Source organism: Trichechus manatus, unplaced genomic scaffold (genome assembly GCF_000243295.1).
Source record: "Trichechus manatus latirostris isolate Lorelei unplaced genomic scaffold, TriManLat1.0 scaffold00024, whole genome shotgun sequence".
NCBI lineage: Eukaryota > Metazoa > Chordata > Mammalia > Sirenia > Trichechidae > Trichechus > Trichechus manatus.
In genome coordinates this window covers 10,183,268-10,206,022 of record NW_004443960.1, presented here as the reverse complement: position 1 = coordinate 10,206,022, position 22,755 = coordinate 10,183,268, and the positions used below count along the sequence as shown (strand labels likewise).

At 48.0% G+C, this 22,755-nt stretch overlaps 1 protein-coding gene across 1 annotated transcript in view; it reads right to left on the bottom strand.

The window, feature by feature from the left end:
• Positions 1-22,755, bottom strand: part of CIITA (class II major histocompatibility complex transactivator) — a 60,700-nt gene that overhangs the window by 18,255 nt on the left and 19,690 nt on the right. The window contains exons 2-10 of the mRNA XM_004373251.2: positions 13,675-13,821; positions 13,346-13,441; positions 8,135-8,197; positions 7,893-7,973; positions 5,393-5,437; positions 3,844-3,996; positions 3,297-3,437; positions 2,213-2,377; positions 1,229-1,297 (exon numbers count right to left, since the gene is read on the bottom strand). Coding sequence (XP_004373308.2) covers positions 1,229-1,297; positions 2,213-2,377; positions 3,297-3,437; positions 3,844-3,996; positions 5,393-5,437; positions 7,893-7,973; positions 8,135-8,197; positions 13,346-13,441; positions 13,675-13,821 — 960 coding nt within the window. The remainder of the gene's footprint in view (positions 1-1,228; positions 1,298-2,212; positions 2,378-3,296; positions 3,438-3,843; positions 3,997-5,392; positions 5,438-7,892; positions 7,974-8,134; positions 8,198-13,345; positions 13,442-13,674; positions 13,822-22,755) is intronic.

Sequence of the window (22,755 nt, the reverse complement as noted above, 5' to 3'; positions counted from 1 at the left end):
ACTCACTCAGTCACCCACTCTCCCCTCATTCAGTCTCTCAGCCTCACAAATTAGATGCCAACACCCAGCATGGGCTTGTTGAGTAGAAGATCCTCAATAACTATTACTTCAATGAGTGATGGATTGTGTGATAGATATATTTACAACAATGACAAAAAAAAAAGAAAGAGTAGCTGCCGAGGCTGCTATGTACAACCAAAAACCTCATGGGATTTGGTTCCTTGGTTTGGAGGTTTACGGTTACAGTTTCATGGGACATCCCAGTTAACTGGCCTAACAAAATGTTTAGTGCCTCTGTTCTACCTCCTAGTTCAATGTGTAGTGCCGGGAGTCTTAAAAGCTTGCAAGCGGCCTCCAAGGCACAAAAATTGGTCTCTATTTGTCTGGAAAAACAGAGATAGAAGGAGAATCAGGAATAGGAAGAAGATATGGAATGTGTGGCTAATTGCCTCCATGAACAACTGCCTCCTTTGCCATGAGACCAGAAGACCTGGATGGTCCCTGGCTACCATCACTGAACATTTTGATCAAAGATTCTATAGAAGAATCTTGATCAAAAGGGGGAAAACGTGTAACAGAATTTCAAATTCTCATGGACTCCAGGCTTCCTGGAGCCATGAAGGTTGGATGAACTGAAACTATTGCCCTGAGATCAACTTTAAACCTTAAACCAAAAATATCCCTGAAGTCTTCTTAAAATCAAATAACAGTTTAGTTTAACTAGTAAAAAATGTCTGTCTTGAGAATTATGCTCTTTTAAGAACTATCTATATGGGATCAAATTGACAACAGCAACTGGGAAGATTAGCTAGGAACCTTAGGGGGCAGTGAGTTTATGTTAATGGGGAAGAACAACTCAGAAAAAGAGGACAAGAATAGTTATACAACTCGAAGAGTGCGATTCATGTCACTAAATGGTACACGTACAAACTGTTGAATTGGTGTATGTTTTGTTGTGTGTATTCTCACCACTAACAACAAAATAAATAAAATTATATAAAAATTTTTGAAAAATAAATGGAAATAAGAACAATAAAAAAAATGAGTGATGGAATAAATGTTCAAGTGGTGGTGTAAACAAATGAGTTAGTGAATGAGTGGATGTGTGAGCCAACAAATAAGGGATTGAGTAAATGTTGAGTGAATGAAGGGGTGAAGCACAGCCAGAGGTGGGCTTCTGCCTCCAGGCTCCCACCGATCGGAGCAGGGGGATAACGTCACCACTCACCAGACCGTTTTGGAATCTTGCTGGAGACCTCGAGATCTGCTGGGCATTGGTTCGGAGACAACTCGTCCTCTGGATATAAAGAAGCTGGTGTCAGAGTTAGAGTGAGAGTGCCCTCAGGGACTCCCTCTCTCTGCGGCACACCCAGGGACCCCCTCCCTCTGGAGCATTCACACCTCTGAGCTTCATGAAACCAGCCAGCCCAGGGCAGAACCCCACCTGAGCTAAGCCTCCCCAAGACAAAGGTTACAAGATGGTGGCCAGAGGCAGGATCTGGCTTGAAGTGTCTTTCTTTGGCAAGCTGTACTTTTTTTTTAAAGTTATGGGTTTATATATATATATAGACACACATATATACATATATGTATATGTATGTGTGTATATAATATATATAAAATACAATTTTCCATTTTAACCATTCAGTGTACAATTCAGTGGCCTTAATTACATTCACCATGCTGTGCAGCCATCACCACTCTCCATTTCCAAATATTTTTCATCTCCCCAAACAGAAACTCTGTACCCCCTCAGCAGTAACTCCCTCTCTCCCCTCCCCCAGTCCCTGATAACCACTAGCAAACTTTGGTCTCTATGCATTACCCTCCTCTAGATATTTCACGTAAGTGGGATCATACAGTATTTGTCCTTCTGTGACTGACTTATTTCACTCAGCATGATGTTTTCAAGGTCCATCCATGTCCTAGCATGTATCAGAACTTTATTCTCTTTGTGGCTGAATAATATTCCATTATACATATAGACCATTTTGTTTTTCCCATCATCTGCTGATTGGCACTTGGGTTGTTTCCGCCGTTTTGGCCAGCTATACTTTTTCAAAGATTCCACTAATGTTTAAAAAATTGCAATATATACCAGGAACACAGCCTGCCCATCCCTGCAGGCAGCTCTGTTTGTGAGCCTTGTCTGTTTGTGAGCCTCGGGGCTTCAGTCCCGCTTCAGTAATTCTCACAGCCCCACAGTTCCCACCTGTTCTGTTTGTGCGGGAGGTCAGGGCTGGTTCGGGCATGCCAGGCAGGTCAGCAGCCGACGGGGCGAAGGGGCTGGTGGAGCCAGGCCGATCTGGGGACTTTGGGAGGCTGTGGACAGCTGGGCTGCCGGAAGGGGGCACTTGGCTGGCCTGGGGCATCTCACCTATGTTGGGAGACAGAAGAGTATAAGAACAACCCGGTATCCATCCAGGAACCCACCTGGGTCACGCCCGCCCCAAATCAGGCTGTGGAGTTTGGAAAGTCTGGATAAAGGTGAGGAGAGATTCCAAAGGAAGACATTTCAGCATGGAGCCAAGGAAACAACTCTAGAGTTCCACCTAGCTCCTGGAGCCTCTGTTTCCCCATCTGTGAAATGACCACAATAGCAGTGCCTAGCTCATAGGGGAGCTTAGGCAGCTGCTACTACAGCATTCTTCCCACTGGGTGCTCAGCGCTCATTTCCCCCGAAGTCACGAGCTGCTCTCTTGCCTCTGGGACCCCTGTGCATGATACAGAAACTGGCATGCGACCTTTAAAACTTGCTCCTGGAGTTAAGTGGATGCACCCCCTGGCCTCATCCTCTCCCATCCCTGAGAGCCCAAACCAGCCTTTCCCCATATAATTCACAACCCCTCGGTGTGGCAGATTGGCAGGGACCACTTAATCTTATTTTACAGATCAGGGAACAAGGCAATTCCAAGAAAGCTGTGCAAAGACGCACAACAGACTGTTCACATCAGTTACTGAAGGGGTGAAGTGAAGACTCGGTTAACTCTTACGCATCTCTTATTGCTTGCTTGTTAATGAGCATTGTTAATTTTTTAACTTAAAAATACAGTAAGATTTAAAAGAGAGAGAAAGATAAGGAAGAACCAAGGGTCACAGGGGAAAGTGACTCATCGAAGGCCACAGGACTGCTCGGTAGGCCACTCACCCAGACCACAGCCAGGAGCGCTCCTCCTCTGTCTGGTGTGCTGGGGAGGGAGGGGTATGAGAAACCCCTAGGCTATGACTGCCAAATGCCCGGAGTGGCAGGAGGACAGAGGGAGGGGTGGTGGCAGGGAGACAGGCCTCACACTCACCGTGGTAGATGAGTATGCCGGAGACCCCTGCCCCAGCCCCTGAGATCTGACAGAGCCCCTGGGGCAGAGTGAGGGTGGGGATGATCTGGATGGATCCAGCAGGGAGATTCAGGCAGCTGAACAAGGGCCTGGAGGGCGGCACTGCAAGAGACAAAGGCCATGAGCAGGGGGCTTCCATAGCACCTGTGGAACTGTTTTGTGATGATCCATTCATGTCTGGCTCCCCCGTGGGACTCTAACTTCCCCCATAGCAGCTGCTGTGTCTGTCTTGTCCATGGTGAGGTTCCTAACACCTAGCAGAGTGCCCGACACAGAGCACGTACTCAATTAATAGCTGACTGATGAACAGGGCTGGTGGGTGAAGCCCTAATTGGTGGGGTTCCCAGCTCTGTCTCCAGCAGGGGCTGAGCTGATGGGGGGCCTGAAGATGAGACCTGCTGGGAGGGAGGTGGGTGTGCTGATGGAGGGGCAGGATGGTCCCTGTCTCAGCTCCAACTCCTCAGCCACCTCCAGCAGGAAGCCCACCTCTCCAAGCCCCCTAACGTACCAGGCATGTGGACAGTCTCCTCCAGCTGGGTCGGGTCAGGTGCTGGCTCCTGGTTGAGCAGAAGAGGCAACTGCAGGCAGGACAAGGCTGAGGAGGCGCTCTCCAGCCCCACCAGGAAGCTGCCAGTCACTGTGAGCCCAGTGGAGGGCTCAGCTGCAGAGAAAGGGGCCACGTTGAAGGCTGGGTGAGATCCTGGGTGGGGAGGAGGACCTGGGAGCTGTGTAGCTCTCCCCTGGCCGTGGAAGGAAACTCCTGTCTCCTTTGCTGAAGCTGGTTTGATCAGCAGCTGCTCTGTGCCAGGCTGCCAGCAGCCTTATCTGCAATGGGGCCTGAGAGCTCCTCTGGGGTTTTCATGGCACCCGTCTCCCTCATCAGACTGGGGACCTTGGATAGCAGGGCTCCTGTTTCCCCCCATCAGATTAGGGACCTTGGAGAGTAGGGCTCCTGTTTCCTCCATCAGATTGGGGATCTTGGAGAGTAGGGCTCCTGTCTCCCTCATCAGATAAGCAGGGCGCGTGGGTCCTGGAGGCCTCAGATGGAGAGCTGGGGCTGGGCCAGAGCCTGAGAGTGGGCTGTGGGCTCCAGGCCCTACCACCCTCCCCAGCCAGTCACTGACCCCTCCAGGCAGCCAGGCTCTGCCTAAAGAAGGGCTAGGGACACATTGCATCCTCATCAGACTTGGGAAGCAACTTATCTCCTCTGCCTGATGGGGAGATCTAAGAAGGTAGGGCACGCTCCATCTAAGAGGGCAACTGGAGGTCATGGCACCCATCTTCCCCATCAGACTGGGGACCTTGGAGAGCAGAGCTCCTGTCTCCCCCATCAGATTGGGGACCTTGGAGAGTAGGGCCCGTCTCCACCATCAGATTGGGGATCTTGAGAGTAGGGCTCTTGCCTCCCCCATCAGACTGGGAGCTTCCTGAGCACAAGGACCACTTCTCCATCATCCTGGGGTCTTCATGGGCAAGGACCCTGCCTCCTCTATCAGATGAGGACTCCAGAAGGCAAGGACTAGGCCTCCTCCATCAGACTCTGAGCCTCTCCTCAGTCTGCCCCCACAGGGGCTAGTCTCTCCACCTTTGCAATAACAACTGGGTGGGAGGAGAAGGGGAGGGAGGGGAGGAAGCATCTGGTGGGAGGAGATGGTCAGCTTAGGGGAAGAGGCTCAGCTTAGGGGAAGAGGCTCGCTCAGGCGTGAGGCTCTGAGGAGGGCGGGAGGGTCTGGTGACCCACTAACCCCAGGTGAGTGTGGGCCCTGAAAGGAGAAGTGTGGCCGTGGCAGGGCAGTGTCTCATCTGACTCCAGATTAAGAAGAGGGATTTTAGGGGAGAGGCTGGACCTCCCAGCAGCCCTCGAGCTGCAGAGCACTGGCTATGGAATCCCAAAGATCTGGGTTCAAATCCCAGTTCCACTTCTCACTTGTTATGTGACTTTGGGTAAATGACTTCATCTCTCTGATCCTTGGCTTTCAAATGCTAGTTTGTACGTGTCTGAGGAAACCCCAGGCTTCCAGGCTCGGAATCTCCCTGGGCCACCCCTCCCTGCTCACCTATCTTCCTGTGCTTCAGGTCCACGGGCAGCTCCTCTGGGAAAGCTGCAGAGAAAATGCGGTGGTCATTGCCCCAGGGAGGGGTGGTCCGAGGATCCAGGGGCCTATGCTCTGCAGCAGGCTGCAAGGCCTTGACTAAAAGGGCAGGGACATAGCCTTGGGGGTCTCATTCCCTCACCTTCCTCTGACCATCTCTAACCCCTGCTCGTCTGCTTGAGCCCAAACCCGATTCGAGGTGCCCAGCACAGCAAGGATGCAAAGGTGGCAGAGCCACGAAGGAGACACAACACAGTTAGAGTTTTAAAGAAATAATCTGCTTTTGAATCCCTTCCTAGCTGTGTGCTTTTGCAACCTAGCATCTCTGAGCATCATCTGTGATGTTCCCTCAGCTGTGAAATGGGCGTGGTGATTCCTACTTCGCAGGAATACATTGGGAATCAGCAAGTGAGTATCGAGCACTTAGTACATCAACAGGAAACAATCTACGTGTCCCTCAGCAAGGGGCTGGTTACATAAATGATGGTTCATTCACTCAATGAAATACCAAATACTGCACAGGCCTAAAAAAGAGCAAAGATGCTGAGTACCTATGGGGAAGTGTATGGTGTCTGCAGTTTACTTTGAAATGTACCAAAAATGAAGTGCGGGGGGCGGATGAGTGGGCGGGTGGATGGGTGGATAGGTGGATGGGTGGGTGGATGGGTGGATGGGTGGATGGATGGATGGGTGGATGGGTGGATGGATGGATGGATGGATGGATGGGTGGAGGGGGGAGGGAGGGATGGATGGATGGATGGATGGGTGGCTGGGTGGCTGGGTGGGTGGGTGGCAGGATGGATAGACAGATGGACAGAAGGATGGGCAGATGGACAGAGGAATGGGCAGATGGATAGATACGTGATAAAGCAAGTGGAGCCAAACATTAGTTGTAGAATCTAAGTGGTGGGTGTACAGGTGTTCATAGCACAATTCTTCCACCTTTTCTGTATGTTGGAAAATCTTCATAATGAAATTGTTGGGGAAAATATTTAGCAAATTAAAAAAAAAAGAAGCAAGAGAAAGAGGAAGAAGTCTCTGGACCCTCTATTCCCCACCAGTGTTATGGGAATGGCTTCCCAGGCATGTTACACAAAGAAAGCAAGGCACAGAAGAGCATAGGTAAAATGTAGCCATTGGTGAGGGGGCAAAAAAGAGGTGGCTTGTAGATGAATAGGCTATTTCTGACAAGGCACAGAGGAAACCAGTAACAATGTTTGTCTCCAGGGAGGGAAGATGAGGGACTGGGGGACAGAAGTGGGAGAGATTTTTTTTTTTCACTGAATATTGTTTGCACCTTTTGATTTGTTTATACCATGCACCTGTATTACCTGTTCAGAAATAAGTCAATAAATAAGTACAGGGCTTACAGATGGCCCAGCACACGGTAAGCATTCAACTGACCGCTATCCCCATTTTACAGATGCTTTCATTCAACAAATATTGTTTGAGGTGCTACTACTTGCCAGGCACTGTACTAGGAGCTAGGACTACAGTGATGAGAAAAAAGACAAGATCTCTGTCCTCACAGCAGGGGAACTAGGTAAAAGGCAAGAAACAAAATAAGTCCAGATCGTGACAAGTGTTGAGGTCTAGGAAAGGCACAAACAAGGTGAGAATGAGTGAGGTAATGTATGTGGAAAGTGTGGGTAGGGAAGGCCTCTGGGGGGGTGGGGGTGACATTTTAGCTAAGACCTAAAAGATGAGAAAGAGCCATCCATGGGAAGATCTGGAGGAAGGACATTCCAGGCAGAGCAAACAGCAGGTGCAAAGGCCCTGGGGTTAGAAAAGGGAAGCAGGCTGCAGGAATGGAAAGAAGCCAGTGTGGCTGGAGTGTGAGAAGCAGGCAGGGGTGTAACACATGGTGAGTTTGGAGAGGTGGGCAGGGCCAGGTCCTGCAGGGCCTCGTGGGATATGGTTTGCAGGGCAGTGAAATGACCTGATTTGCATTTTGAAAGCTCATGTTGGCTGCTAGGTAAGAATAGACTAAGGAGGCAAGGGAGACTGCATAAGAGGCTCCGAGGGGTGCGGGAACTTGCCCCAGGCCACAAAGGCCATACACAACAGACCCAGGATTCTTGCTGACTCCAGAACCAGTGCCTGAAAAGAACACCCCCAAATACAGGGATGATGACTAAGTATGAAAGAGAAGCCAGAACCCAAAGGTCCTTGTGGAAATGGCAATCTAAACAGCCAGGAACAGAAACCCACCGGAAAGTGGCCATTTGCACCTGGGCCGTCTGTTTCTTTTCTGGAAACTTTCACTACACACAGGGGCAGCGGTAAGAGGAGGGGCCGTGGGAGCACCCAAGCCCAGGCAAAGCTGACCAGACTTAAGGAGGGAAGCAACTGGGAGACACAGCAGACTCTGGAGCCAAGGAAGGGCCAGGTCCCAAGCTGGGCAGAGGCGGACTGTGGAGAGGGGGCAGCAGGCTGTCCCCGCCCTTGGTGGCTGCTCACTCACGTCTTTTCTGACTTTTCTGCCCTGCTTCCGTCGATGCCTCCAGACTGTCACCGATCACTTCTTCTGATCCCATGTGCTCTACTTTAGAGAAAAGCCAGAAAGACCAACACCCACCATCAATGGAGGTCCAAGGCGGGGGAGAAGGGGTCTGCTCACCCATGGTGGGGTAGCCACTGGTATTATGGAGTTACCCAAGGAAGAAAGAAGGAAATGCGGGCTGAGCCAAGAGAACCCCAACTTACTGAAAATGTCTCTGCTTGGGCCCTCCAGCTGGGAGTCCTGGAACACATACTGGTCCAGTTCCGCTGCCCAGACAAGGCAAAGCACAGTCAATCAACGAGGTCGTACTGAAGTCCTGTTGTGTGCCGGGCTTGGACTAGGCACCAGGGAGCTGTGGCTGTCCAGGCCTGGCACACGGTGGGGACTCATTAAGTGTGGACGGAATGAACGTTGACTCTTTTTTTATTTTTTTGAACATTTTATTGTGGTTAGGGTGAATGGTTACAGAGTAAATTAGTTTCCCACTCAACAATGTATACACATTTTGTTTCGCGACATTAATAAGCAATTCCTTCAATGTGACAGCACTCTACCCCCTTCCTCCCTGGGTTCCCAGTTGCCATTCACCCATCTTTCCTGCCCCTTCCTGCCTTCTGAGCTTTGTTTTTTACGCAAATGCTGCCCTTTGGGTATCATATGGTTGATTGTTCTGAGGTACACATTTCTCACAGGTGTTACTGTCCACTTTATAGGCCTGTCTATTGCTTGGCTGAAAGGTGATCTCCAGGAATGGGTTCAGTTTCAGGTCTGAAGAGTGTCTAAGGGCCATAATTTCAGGGGTTTTACCAGTTTCTATCAGACCAGTAAGTCCGGTCTTTTTTTATGAATTTGTTCTACATTTTTCTCCCACCCTGTTCAGGACCTTCTACTGTGATCCTGATCAGAATAGTCAGTAGTGGTAGCCAGGCATCATCTAGTTCTTCTGGTCTCAGGCTAGTGGAGGCTGGTTCGTGTGGTGCATTAGTCCTCTGCACTGTTTCTTTGAGACTCTGATTTTCACTCTTCTTGGCTCCGGATGGGAAGAGACCAATAGTTGTATCTTAGACCACCACTCGCAAACTTTTAAGACCGCAGTTGCTACTCACCAGAGTAGGATATAGAACATTGTCTTTATGGACTATGTTATGCCAATTGACCTAGATGTCCCCTGAGACTATGGTCCTAAGCCCTCAAGCCCAGTGACTCAGTCCCTTGGGGTGTTTTGTTATAACTAAGATATTTTCTAACTGTGACCCGTGTGCTCTACTGTATACACGGATATCTTTGCAGTGCATATACAAATGATTATGTAGAAATATCCTCTGCCAGACCTATACCTGTTTGTGGGTGTATACCCATACACCATCCCACATCTGTTCAGCTTACATATCTACCTATGTATCCACTTGTAAACTATTGTTTGTTATTACTGCTGTTGCAGGATTGCATATGTAATAGTATTTACCATTGTTGCCTTTTACTCTTGTGTGCCTCTCAGTGTCTTCCTTTGTCTCAGTCATGTTGTGCTGACTTCCCCCATATTGTGTGTTGTCTTTCTCTTCACCCAAGTTAACACGTGTCTAATATCTAGTTAGTGATTTTCCCTCCCTTCCCTGAGAAGTATCAAAGAATGTTTCTTTCTGTGTGTAAACCTTTTCTTGACTTATTATAATAGTGGTCTCATACAGTATTTGTCCTTTTGTGACTGACTTATTTTGCCCAGCATAATGTCCTCCAGGTTCATCCGTGTTGTGAGATGTTTCATGGATTCATCGTTATTCTTTAACGTTGCATAGTATTCCATTGTACGTATGCACCACAGCTTGTTTATTCATTCGTCTATTGATGGGCACTTAGGTTATTTCCATCTTTTCGCTGTTGTGAATAATGCTGCAATGAACGTGGGTGCACATGTATCTATTCATGTCACAGCTCTGATTTCTCTAGGATAGACACCTAGGAGTGGGATGGCTGGATCATATGGTATTTCTATTTCCAACTTTTTGAGGAAGCACCATACCCTTTTCCACAATGGTTGTATCATTTTACAATGCCACCAGCAGTGTATGAGCATTCCAATTTCCCTATATCCTCGCCAGCATTTGTTGTTTTCTATTTTTTTAATCATTGCCAACATTGCTGGAGTGAGATGGTATCTCATTGTAGTTTTGATTTGCATCTCTCGAATGGCTAATGATCACGAGCATCTCTTCATGTATTTGTTGGCCGCCGGAATGTCTTCTTTGGTGAAGTGTCTGTCCTGCTCATTTAATTGGATTGTTTGTCTTTTTGCTGTTGAGGTGTTGAAGTTTCCTATAAATTTTAGACATTAGTCCTTTTTCAGATACGTCCTTGCCAAACATTTTTTCCCAGTCTGTAGGTTCTCTTTTTACTCTTTGGGAGAAGTCTTTTGATGCGCGTAAGTGTTTAATGTTTTTTAGGAGGTCCCAGTCGTCTAGTTTATCTTCTGTTTGTGCATTTTTAGTTGTGTTTGATAGTCTATTTATGCCATAAATTAGGGCCCCGAGGTTTGCCCCTCTTTTTTTTTCCATGATCTTTATAGTTATAGGTTTTACATTTAGCTCTTTGATATATCGAGTCTTTGATATATCGAGTATGGTGTAGGTATGTATCCTGTTCATTTTTCTGCAAATGAATATCCAGTTTTGCCAGCATCATTTGTTAAAGACACTATCTCTTCCCCATTTAATGGATTTTGGCCCTTCGTCAAAGATTAGCTGTCCATAGGTGGATGGTTTTCATGGATTCTTAATCTAACTGAAGGGATGGGGTATGTACCCATGAGAACTTATCTATTACTATAAAGTAACAAGATGCAGAGTGGTAGAGTTGGCATGGGGTTTGAGTTCAAATTCCAGCTCTAACCCCTCACTAGCCCTACTAGCTGTGCAACCTTGGGTTAGTTACTTAACCTTTCTGGGCCCCCATTTCCTCATCTGTGAACTGAAGATAAATAATAGCTTCTGCCCAAAGATGGATGATGATTAGAGGCCCTGCATATAAAGCATGCAACACAGTAGGTACTCAATACGTTGTCATTGTGTGATCGAGTGAATTCTGACCATAGCAATCCTATACGACAGAGTAGAACTGCTCCATAGGGTTTCCTAAGGCTGTAATCTTTACAGGAGCAGATAGCCAGGTCTTCTCTCCTGCAGAGCCGCTGGGTGGGTTCAAATAACTGACCTTTTGGTTAGCAGCCGAGCACTTAACAATCGCACTACCAGGGCTCCTTATTCAGTACATAGTGGTTAATTATATAAAGCAGTACATGGCTAGGAGCCAATGGGAAGACAATTATAATGGCAAGAGGTCAGAGGAAAGAGTTACAGTGGAACGGGCAATCAGGCAGGGCTTCCCAGGGGAAAGGGCCCTGGAGCCAGGCCTTGAAAGATGCGGCAGAGTGTGAGAGGTGAAGAGCAGAGGGCTTCCCGGGTAGTGGGGACAGAAAGAGGAAAGGTATTCAGGGTGTGTCTGGGAAACCCTGAGGGTCAGGAGGCTGCAGCAGAAGTTTCATGTTGGGGAAGGTTAGCACTTGATCTTATAGGCAATGGGGAGCCACGGGCAGCTTCTGAGCTGTGGAATGGAGTGATGACAGCGATGTTGGTGATGGTAATGATGGTGACGATTGTACCTAACACTTATTGAATGCTTACTCTGCCCAAATTCCTGTTTTAAATGCTTCATACAGTAACTTACTCAGTCCTCACAACCATCCCGGGGTCACAGTAACTTACTCAGTCCTCATAACCATCCCGGGGGCACAGTAACAAACAGTTCAGGGTACCCCAAATGACTGCATGCCCAGGCCAGCGGGTGGCCTTCTAGGAGCACAGAAAAAACCCACAGACTTCGGTGAAGGGCCTCCCTCCACTTGTTTAGGCAGCTCCCACTTCCTGTGGAGATGACCTTCAGGAAAAAAAAAAAGCCTCCAAATCCTAAGCGTTACCCAAATCCTTAATTACTGCCCCCAGGTGCAAGGAAATGTGAACGTCTTAGGTCCCAAACACTTCTGCTTCCCCCAAGTAAATTCCCATAAGGGAAGGAAGCAGGCAGGCTCTCAGTTCCACAATTTCTGAGATACACACAGTAGCTGCTGTTCTCCCTTCTCTGCCCTCGGGTGATACTGGAATAGATGTGGGCTGGGGAAAGACTGGCCATATTCTCACAGAGTACAGGCCTCCTGAGTGATATGGTTCCTAGGTTGTCAGTTAAAGGGCCACTAAGAACAGCTGTGCAGATTGTTCACTGCACAAGGATGCCCAACCAAGAGGGCAAGTAAGGGCAGAAATCCAGCCTGAACTTTACTAGCTAAGCTGTACATCCTGCTGGGGGCTGTATCCCCCATAGGAAGGGGCATCTTTTCTAATTCAACAACAGCTCCATATAAGGTAGTGGTAACCCCTCTGCACCTCCCCCCGCCAAAAAAAATATCACCTCTCCCCAAGGGTCTCTGTCCTTGTCTAAAAGCTATAGCTTTCTTTTAGAACTAAAAACCAGCTGGTCAGCTTAAGCTTTAGCAAACCTCTCCACTCCCAGATACTTCCCTTTTTGTGGTTGTAAACAGGAGCTTTGAGGTGAGAAATACTCAGGCTAGAATTTCAGACCTGCCACTTACTATGTCTAATGCAGACCTGGGTAGGTGGCTTTACTTTGCCAAACCTTAACTTCCTCATCTGTAAAATAAGGATACCGATAGCATCTACTTCCTTTGTGGCTGTCAGGAGTCAATGAGACAATGCCTGTATAGCGATTAGCACACTGTAACCATAGGGTAACCATGATTTGGAACGGACTTGATAGCAACTGAGTTTTTTAAATGCCCAATAAATACTACAGTAGTTTGGCTTAGGAGCTGGGGAGAAAGACAGGCGTGCATGGTTTGGGCTTTGTGGGAAGGAAGGAAAGGAGGGCAAGAAACAGAAAAGGGTATAGAAATAGGCAGAGGATATTAAAGTGAGACGTTGTTTGGCTGTGGTCATGAGTGAAGGGGCCTATTTCTCTCACTGTGCTCAATCTAAGGAGCCCTGGAGGCACAGTGGTTAAGTGCTCGCCTGCTAACCAAAAGGTCTGTGGTTCGAACCCACCAGCTGCTCCGCAGGAGAGAGACGTGGCAGTCTGCTTCTACAAAGATTACAGCCTTAGAAACCCTATGCGGCAGTTCTACTCTGTCCTATAGGGTCACTACGAGTTGGAATTGACTTGATGGCAATGGGTTTGGTTTTGGTTTATGCTCAAGCTCCCTTCTTCCCTGGAGACTCCGTTCTTCTATCTCTTGCTCAGCTTGCCCTGATTTCTGAGGGAGGGGTCTGCTTTGGCTCCTGGTGAATGGAGATTAACAAAATAGAAAATAACCCCCCTCCCTCAACTGCCCTGGGCAGATGCTTCCTTACCGATATTGGCATAAGCCTCCCTGGTCTCTTCATCACCTTCCATCTCCCGCAACAGCCTGCTGAACTGGTCGCAGTTGATGGTGTCCGTGTCAGGCTCTGGGAGGAAAAGGTCCTGGGATGAAGCAGGAAGGATCTAGAAAGAAGGCTGGTGGGGAGGGAGGGGGAGGCAGGGTGGGGGCTGGAAGGTGTCCCTATTGGGAAGGAGTGGTGGGCAGTTGGGAGCTGTCTGTGGTGCTGAAAGAGCTCCATCCGTCCCCGGGAGCCGGCTGTCTCCAAGGCCCTGAGGGGTGGGGAGGAAGCCGGGAGGGGCCAAAGGGAGGGGGGCCCACCTAAGCAGAGCTCGATCTCTTCTTCTCCAGCCAGATCCTTCTGGTCGTAGAAGTGGTAGAGCTGCAAGGGGTCAGCGTTGCTGTTGAGAAGCTCCAGGTACCCACCTTGGAGAGTTCCCAACTCCATGGCGGCACACTGCCCACTGCCTGGAAGGGAATACATGCTCAGCCATCTTATGGGGTTAGAAGGATGCAGAGAAATAACACCTACAAGGGTTCCCAGCCAGGCTGGGTGAGAGCAAAGAAGGGGAACAAAGATGTTCATTCAGCTCCTATACGCTCAGGTAAGTGGGGACAGGAAGCCCATTTCTCTCCTCCAAAGAACTTACGATCACATTGAGAAGATACCCATGATACAGAGAAGGAAGTCAGCTAGTATAGATTCCAGAGATCTCACACCCTGGAGTCAGGAGAACTGGGTCCCACCTCTGGCTCTGCCATATAAACAGCTAAGGTTTATACAGCACCTAACGTGTGCCAAGCACATGGGCTGGCACCTCTAATCCTCACATTAACAAGATGAAAGGCGGGTATTATTACTATTCTCACTTTACAGAAAAGAAGACTGAGATTCAGAGAGGTGAGGTGACTTACAGAAGGTAACCCGGGTCCAAGTGGAAATAGGTTTTGAATCTGGGCAGTCTGTCTGAAAGACCTGCATTTAACTGTAATGTTCTACTGCCTTCGCAACCTTGAGCAAGTCTGTGCCCCTATCTCTCTGTGCCTCAGTTTCCTAATCTGTAAATTGAAGGGGTTAGTGAAATTCTCTCTATGATCTCCCCAGCCATCTGATAATCCTCATTACCATTGTTGAATGGTATATCAAATACTTTAGATGCTACTTCCATTTAATGTTCAAAATAACCCTGGATATGTTCACACAAAAACTTGTACACAAATGTTCATAGAAGCATTATTCATAATAGTTAAAAGGTAGAAACAACCCAAATGTCCATCAATGGATGAACAGATAAATAAAATGTGGTCTATCCATGCAATGGAATACTATTCAGCCATAAAAGGAGTAAAGTACTAATACATGCTACTTTGAAAACATTATACCTAGTGAAAGAAGCAAGTCACAAAGGACCACATATTGTATGACTCCATTTATATCAAATGTTCATAATAGTCACATCCATAAAGACAGAAAGTAGATGAGTGTTTGCCTAGGGCTGCGGTAGGGAGTTGTGAGAGAGAATGGGGAGTGACTGCTAATGGGTAAAGGGATTTTTTGGAGAAGGTGATGCAAATGTTGCAAAACTGATTGTGGCAAAAGTTGCACAACTCTCTGAACACACTGAACACCACAGAACTGTGCAATTTAAGTGGGTGAATTGTATGGTATGTGAGTTATAGCTCAATGAAGCTGTTATAAAACAAACAAAAATCTGACCCCAAAAGGTAGGCATACTTGTGTCCATTTTGCAGATAAGGAAGCTGAGACTTGGAGAGGCTAAGCAGCCTCCCCAGATACCATGCAGCTGGTGCCGGGTAGAGGTGATGCCTCATCTGTGTGGCTCCCATGCCCTTTCCTACAAGCTGGGTCAGGGAGTCTGAATCCACGGTGTGTTCTGGGGCTGCTGGTACAAAGTACTACAAACTGGGTGGCTTCAGACAACATAAATCTATTCTCTCACAGTTCTGGGGGCCAGAAGTCTGAAATCAAGGTGTGGGCGGGGCTGCACTCCCTCTGGAGGCTCTAGCGGAGAATCTTGCCTGCCTGCTCCAGCTTATGATGGCTCCTTGGTCTTCCGTGGTTTGTGGCCACGTCACTCCAGTCTTTGCCTCCATGGTCACATCATCTTCTCTCCTCTGGGTCTCAAATATCGCTGTCTTTCTCTTATAAAAACACTTGTCATTAGACTTAGGGTCCACCCATATAGTCCAGGATGATCGCATCTCAAGTCCTTAATTTAATTACATCTGCAAAGACTCTTTTTCCAAATAAGGTCACACTCACAGGTTCCGGGATTTATGTGTATGTTTTTGGGGCCACCATTTAACCCACCACAGATAAATGCTGGAAGAAATCAGAGAAAGATTTCTGGAGGAAGTGAGAGGAGAGCTAGCCCTGAAGGACAGAGTATCTGAGGGAGTCTTCTGAGTGCCCTGACCTGGGCCCAGAAGAGAAGGGAGTTGAAGGAGGCAAGGGCAGAGTGAGGGCATGGCCATGGGAGACCAGCACACGGCTCCCCCGGCCCTTTCCACCTGCTCCTTTTCCTTTCAGTCACTGACACCTTTCACCACCTACAAAGGGTCTCAGCACAGACCCAGACATCACCGAGAAAGAACTTTCCAGTGCTATGTGGGGCTCTGGCTGGGGCCACCTCTTCATGATGGGTTGGAGTGAGGGCTGCAGACACCCAAATATAACAGGCTTGCAGCATGGGCCCAGCCAGCCATGACTAGAAGAAGCAGAACTAAAAGATGGGGCCACCGCCCTTTCCCTGGAGCGGGGCCAAGGCTGGAGGAGGGAAGGGGTGCTCCACTTCTCCAAACACCTTGGCCTGGGAGGCAGGCAAGCAATCTACTGCTCTCTTCAGGGTGGGGAGAAAACACCTCTTATCCAAACTATAGTGTTTATCGAGAGCCTACATCGTAGCTGTTGTTGTTGCTGATGTTAGTTGCCGTCAAGTCGATTCCGACTCATGACGATTCTGACTCATGATGACCTTAGTCTGCCTCTTTTCCCAGGCAGTGAGATCCGGTGGCAACAGCTTGGGACTGACCCTAGCTCTCCCATGAATAAGTTCTGTGACTTGGGGCAAGTTACCCAAACTCTTGGTTTTCTTATGGGTCATCAGACGTGTAAGGGACCTTCAAGCTCATCAGACCCAACATCCTGCACTTTACAGATGAGAAGACTGGGGTTCTGAACAGGGATGCGACTTGTACAAAACTCCATAGCCTACTGGTGGCTGAGCCTACACCAAATCCCTCAGCCCAAGACTCCCAGTCCAGTGCTCTTTCCTTTCAAGCAAAATGTTTCCATTCAAACGAACAACTGTCCTGCCCAGGAACAGGGACCCGGTCCTATCACAGATGAGGCATCATGGGAGGTACACTGGGGAGAGGCCCAAGGTAGTTTAGCTACAACCTCACTTATTGCCAGCTCAGCTTTGAACTTCAGACAACATCACCAAATGCAGTTAAACACAGTCAGGGAAACATACAGATGGAAGGGCAAGAAGGCAACTCCTGTTACCTTTGGAGTCAAACTGCCTGACTCTGAAACCATCCCCACCTACCAACTCACCACAATCTGGGGCAAAATCTTTTCTTTTTATTGTTTTAACCTCTTTGAGCCTAGGTTTTCTCATCTGTAAAATGGGAATAACAATAATTGGTAACTTGTAAGGATTACCAAGGAACCCTAGCAGTGCAGTGGTTAAGAACTCAGCTGCTAACCAAAAGGTTGGCAGTTCGAATCTACCAGCTGCTCCTTGGAAACCCTACGGGGTTTTGTTTGTTTGTTTTCGGTAATCCTTAAACCAAACCAAAACCTGTTGCTGTTGAGTCGATTCTGACTCACAGTGAACCTATAGGACAGAGTAGAACTGCCCCATAGGGTTTCCAAGGAGCATCTGGTGGATTTGAACTGCCGACCTTTTGTTAATAGATGTATGCTTAACCACTGCTCCACCAGGGCTCCTTATAAGGATTAGGTGAACTAATTCATGTAGAACTCTTAGAAGAGCGGAATGGTACTTAGCAAGTACCTAATGAATGGTAAAGGGTAGCTTAGAACAGCACCCAACACATGGCGAACACAATCTGGGTGGCAGCCATGTTAATTATCATTAATTTGCCTCTTACCTCTGTGATGCTGACAAATGGACATTTTCTCTTCCAGTCTCTCCTGAGTCACCACATTGTGAAGCCAAGATTTCTGTTCTTTTGCATAAGGTGGCCCCACAGACCCTGTAAGAACAAGAAAGCCCCCTCAGCCAGTGAGGTGACTTGAATGGTCTGGGTCCCCCATTACCACCACTGAGAAGTTGCCTGGGGGACCAGTCACCCAAGGGCCTGAGGTCTACGTCATTGACTCAACCTAGACAAGGAGAAATCACCTCTCGGCACCTCCTTTCCTGTGCCACAAGCACTTACTCTCAGGCAGACAGGGATCTGCTGCTCACAATGGGCTTCTACTCCCATTCCCCCACCTGAGCCCCCAGTGAGCGCAAGGAAGAAGGCAGGATGGAGTATTATGCCCATTTTCCTTACCTGCTGATTTACATTTGGGGTGTTTCTTATGTCTGGTCCTTACGGATAAAGCTGCTATGAAATTTGCATACAAGCTTTTTTTAACTGTGGTAAGATACATCTAACATAAATTTGCCGTTTTAATCGTTTTTTAGTGTACAATTCAATGGCATTAATCACTTTCACCCTGTTGTGCAACCATCACCACTATCTATTTCCACAAGTTTCCCATCATCCCAAACAGAAACTCTGAACCCATTAAGCAGGGACTGCCCCTTCTCTCCTCCCCCGGCTTCTGGTAACCATAATCTACTTTCCGTCTCTGCATTTGCCGATTCTCGGTGATTCAGACAGGTGGGATCGGACAGTATTATTACGCCCATTTGGTAGTACCTCCGTGAAATGGCTTGTCCAATGGCACTTAGTTTGGGAGCCTGAGTTTGAATCCTGGCTGTGAGGTCTTAGGCACATCCCTTAACTTCTCTGAGAATCACTTTTCCCATCGTTAGATAGGAATAATGAAGCCTACCTTGTAGGACATCAAAAGGCCAGAAGGGGGTATGTATGGTGCACCAGGTGCACGGGAGGCCCACAGTCAATGGCAGCCCCTTGTTAGTCATCAGAGCTGCTACTCAGGCCCAGGACGACACTCCCAGTCTAGCTCTTCCCACCATGCCGCAGCTGCCCCCACTCATGCTGGATCTACGTGGATATTGGCCTGGGATCTCCCAGTGTTCCCAGGGTCGTATTTTCTGTGTCTATAGATGCTTAGGAGATGAGCCCAAACCCGTTACCACTGAGCTGATTCTGACTCATGGAGACTCCATGTTTACAGAGTAGAACTGCTGCATAGGGTTTTCTTGGCTGTAATCTTTATGGAAGCAGATTGCCAGGCCTTTCTTCCCCAGCACCACCGGGTGGGTTCAAACCACCAGCCTTTCAATCAGCAGTCGAGTGCCAACTGTTTGCGCCACCCAGGGACCTCTAGGAGATGCTTCAAAGGCCCTTTAATTGGACTCCCTCCCTCACCTCCAATTCCAGAGGGGCCTGGGAGCAGAGATGACCCTGATCACCCAGCTGCAAAGGAGAGAGTCCCCTTCAGCTGCCCCATCGCAAAGCAGATCATAACAGGCCAGCCACTCCACTATAAGGGCAGGGACTGTCCGTCTAGCTCACTGTCCCTAGGCTGTAGCATGGGCCTGCATATGGCAGCTGTCTCCCTCAAATCAATGAAGACATAACCAGAACTCCTAGGTGCTCACTTCATGTCAGAAGCCCAGTGACATCATTTACAGACATCATCCCATTCAGTCTAATGTTGTTGTTGTGTTGTTAGGTGCTGCTGAGTTGGCTTAGACTCATAGTGACCCTACGTACAACAGAACGAAACACTGCCTCATCCTGCGCAATCCTCACAATTGTTGCTACACTTGAGCCCATTGTTGCAGCCACTGTCTCCATCCATCTCGTTGAGGGTCTTCCTCCTTTTTGCTGACCCTCTACTTTACCAAGCATGATGTCCTTCTCCGGGGACTGGTCCCTCCTAATCACATGTCCAAAGTACTGAAGATGAAGTCTCGCCATCCTCGCTTCTAAGGAGCATTCTGTCAGAGCTCACCTGCTAATCAAAAGGTCAGCAGTTGGAATCCACCAGCCACTCCTTGGAAACCGTATGAGGCAGTTCCACTCTGTCCTATAGGGTTGCTATGAGTCGGAATCAACTTGACAGCAACAGGTCAGCCTAACATAGCTGTTAGCTATTTATATTCCCATTTTTCAGACGAAGAAACAGGCTTAGAGAAGTGAGGAGTGAGCTGAGATTTGACCCAAGCGCCTGGCTCCAAAGCTCTTGGCTGCCAGTTACCCAGCAGTCCATCTGGAGAGGTGCCTGCACCCAGCAAGGGAAGGCGTGGGCAGCAAGACAATTTCTCCTTTTGAGCGGCTGGATGGGGAACACAGAAGAGTGGCGTGTGTCGTTTGGGCAGTATTTTTAGAAGGTCCTCTTTGAACCTGCCTTTCCCCTCTGGGCCACCACCTTCCACATCCAACTCGAGAAAAAAGTTCCTAGTTTTTTTTTGGTCATCAAAAGTCCCTTTTGGGGTTTGTTTCCATCCCCACTTCACACTACACTGTGAGCCTTAAAACAACATATGTACCAAGCTGGTTTCTGAACTAAAAATTCATTTCTCTCTCCCCTGAGAGAAATCAAATGCTGCTGGATTGTTCCGGCTCAGAGTTCTTCTGTGAGCCAGCATAACTTTCTACCTCTGCTGGGGAGGTTATTTTGTGGCTGGGACTGTGCTGGATACCCTGTATTTATTACCTTGTTTCAATCTTTACAGCAACCCTCAGAGATTGGTACAATCATACCCATTTTACAGATGATGACACTGGGGTTAGGCTCAGTTTTTCTGGTGCTTTTCTCCCAGACAAGGGAAGTGATATCCCTGAGGGTCTGAGGAGGTGCTGAGAGGGAGAAAGGGGCTGTCCTGTTCTGCACTGTGGAAAAGAGCATGAGAAGGAATATGCCCCTACTAGTTGACTATGAACTTCTCCTCCTGAGGACATATTGGAAAATCTCTGAACCCTGTGTGTAGAGACACGGGTTTGAGGTCCAACTCTGCCTTTGACTTTGAGTAAATCTCTTTACCCTTCTGAGCCTCAGTTACAACAACTGGACGTGAGAGATCATTCAGCTGAGGCATTTTGGGATTCTGGATTCCTCATTGCCTGTCAGCCTCTCCCCTCCCCTTTCCCCTAAGGCCCGCCGAATGCCAACCTGCTCTCCAACCTCATGACAAGCTGCTTCTGGTGGCCAGATGATGGTGGGAAGCTGGGAGCCCAGGAGCACTTATCTGCCATGACCAGCCCCCACCACATCCTTTGGGGACAACACAGCAAACAAGTTCCCCTTTCCCTCTTGCACCCTAAAGTCCCCCAGAAAACTCTAAAAGACCTCTTCCACTTTTTTCTCCCAAATCTGTAAAACAATGACTTACCAAACACTTCCTACAAGAAAGACACTGGGCTCAGCTCTCCAGGGGCCTCAGAGAGGTTTAAAACACACTCCCTGCCCAAGGAGCTTGCAATCTAGACCCAGATGGTGTTTTAGGAGACAGACAAAGCATGATAATAATAATGTAGTGGTTAAGAGTGGGGGCTCTGGGTTCAAATCCCAGCTCCATACTAAACATCTGACTTCATGTGAGTTACTCAACCTCTCTGAGTTGTAGCACTTCCTACCTCACTGGACTGCTGAGACTTGCCTAAAGTTACCCATCCAAGAAGTCGTACTAAGATGTATGCCCCCAACTTAAAACAGCAAGGTATCACTTTACAACTTGCAAAATTAGAAAGCTGGGAAACGTCAAGTGTGGATGGGGATATAGGGATTCAGGGACCCTCATGCAAGGCTGGTGGGAGTACGGACTGATACAACCACTCTTGAGAGAGAACAGCCTGGGACCAGCTAGAATACCTGAGGATGCACGGATCCTATAACTCAGCCATTCAGCTCCTGGATAGAAACACCCCAAAGAAATTCTCCCACATCTTCCACCTGAAGATGCTCGCTGTTGTGTTGACAGGGAGCTGAAGGCCACCTGCGTGCCCATCGCTGTGGGAGTGGACAGGTAAAAAAGAGCGGCTGTACTCCATGGAGAACAAGGCAATGATTAGAAGCAACTGACCAAGTGCATACCTCGCAACATGGGTGGGTGTTAATAACACAGTACAGAGTGAAAAGGTAAGAAACAGAATGAGCTCTTTCAGTGCAATTCTGGATGTGCACAGTGATATTCATGCACATAAAAGAGCAACATTGTTTTACAATGACACAGACAAACAAAAGGATCCACCTTGAATGCATCAGAGTACTAGCACCAGCACCAGCTGCCATTTAGGTGACTCTGACTCGAGGTGACCCCACGTGTGCCACAGTAGAACTGCGTTCCATAGGGCTTTCAGTGGCTGATTTGTTGGAAGTAGAACCCTAGGCCTTTCTTCCGAAGTGCCTCTGGGTGGACTTCAACCTCCAACCTTTCTGTTAGCAGCCGAGCATGTGAACTGTTTGCACCACACAGGGACTCCACGCATTAGAATAGATGCCCAGAAGGATGAAGGAAGAAGCGGGAAAGGAAAATTAAGAGAAATGCCTCTATATATTCAAATATAAAATAAAGCACACAGGCGGCACAGTTATGGATACTTCCTAGACATAAACAAACACCTCACAGGACTGGTTTACTGGGTTTAGGGGTTAGGGACCATAGTCTTATGGGGCAACTTGGTCAATTGGTACAATATAGTCCTAAAGACAATGTTCTACATCCCAGTTTGGTGAGTAGCACCTGAGGTCTTAAAAGCTTGCGAGCGGACATCTAAGATAAAACTATTGGTCTCTACTCATGCAGAACAAAAGAGTAAGAAGGAAACCAAAGACTCACAGAAGAAACTAGTCTACAGCACTAACAATCTACACAAACATTGACCTCACCTACCTTGAGGCCAGAAGAACCTGATGGTGCCCAGGTACCACTACTGACCGTTCTGATCAGGGATTCAACAGATGGTCTCGATAGAACGGCAGAAAAATGTAGAACAAAACTCAAACTACTAAAAAAAAAAAAAAAAAAAAAATCTACACAAACATTGACCTCACCTACCTTGAGGCCAGAAGAACTAGATGGTGCCCAGGTACCACTACTGACCGTTCTGATCAGGGCCACAATAGATGGATCCTTATGGAATGGGAGAAAAATGTGGAACAGAACTCAAATTCTTAAAAAGTCCAGGCTTACTGGACCAGCTGAGACTACAGGATTCCCTAAGACTATTGCCCTGAAATACATTTCAAACCTTAAACCAAAATTATCC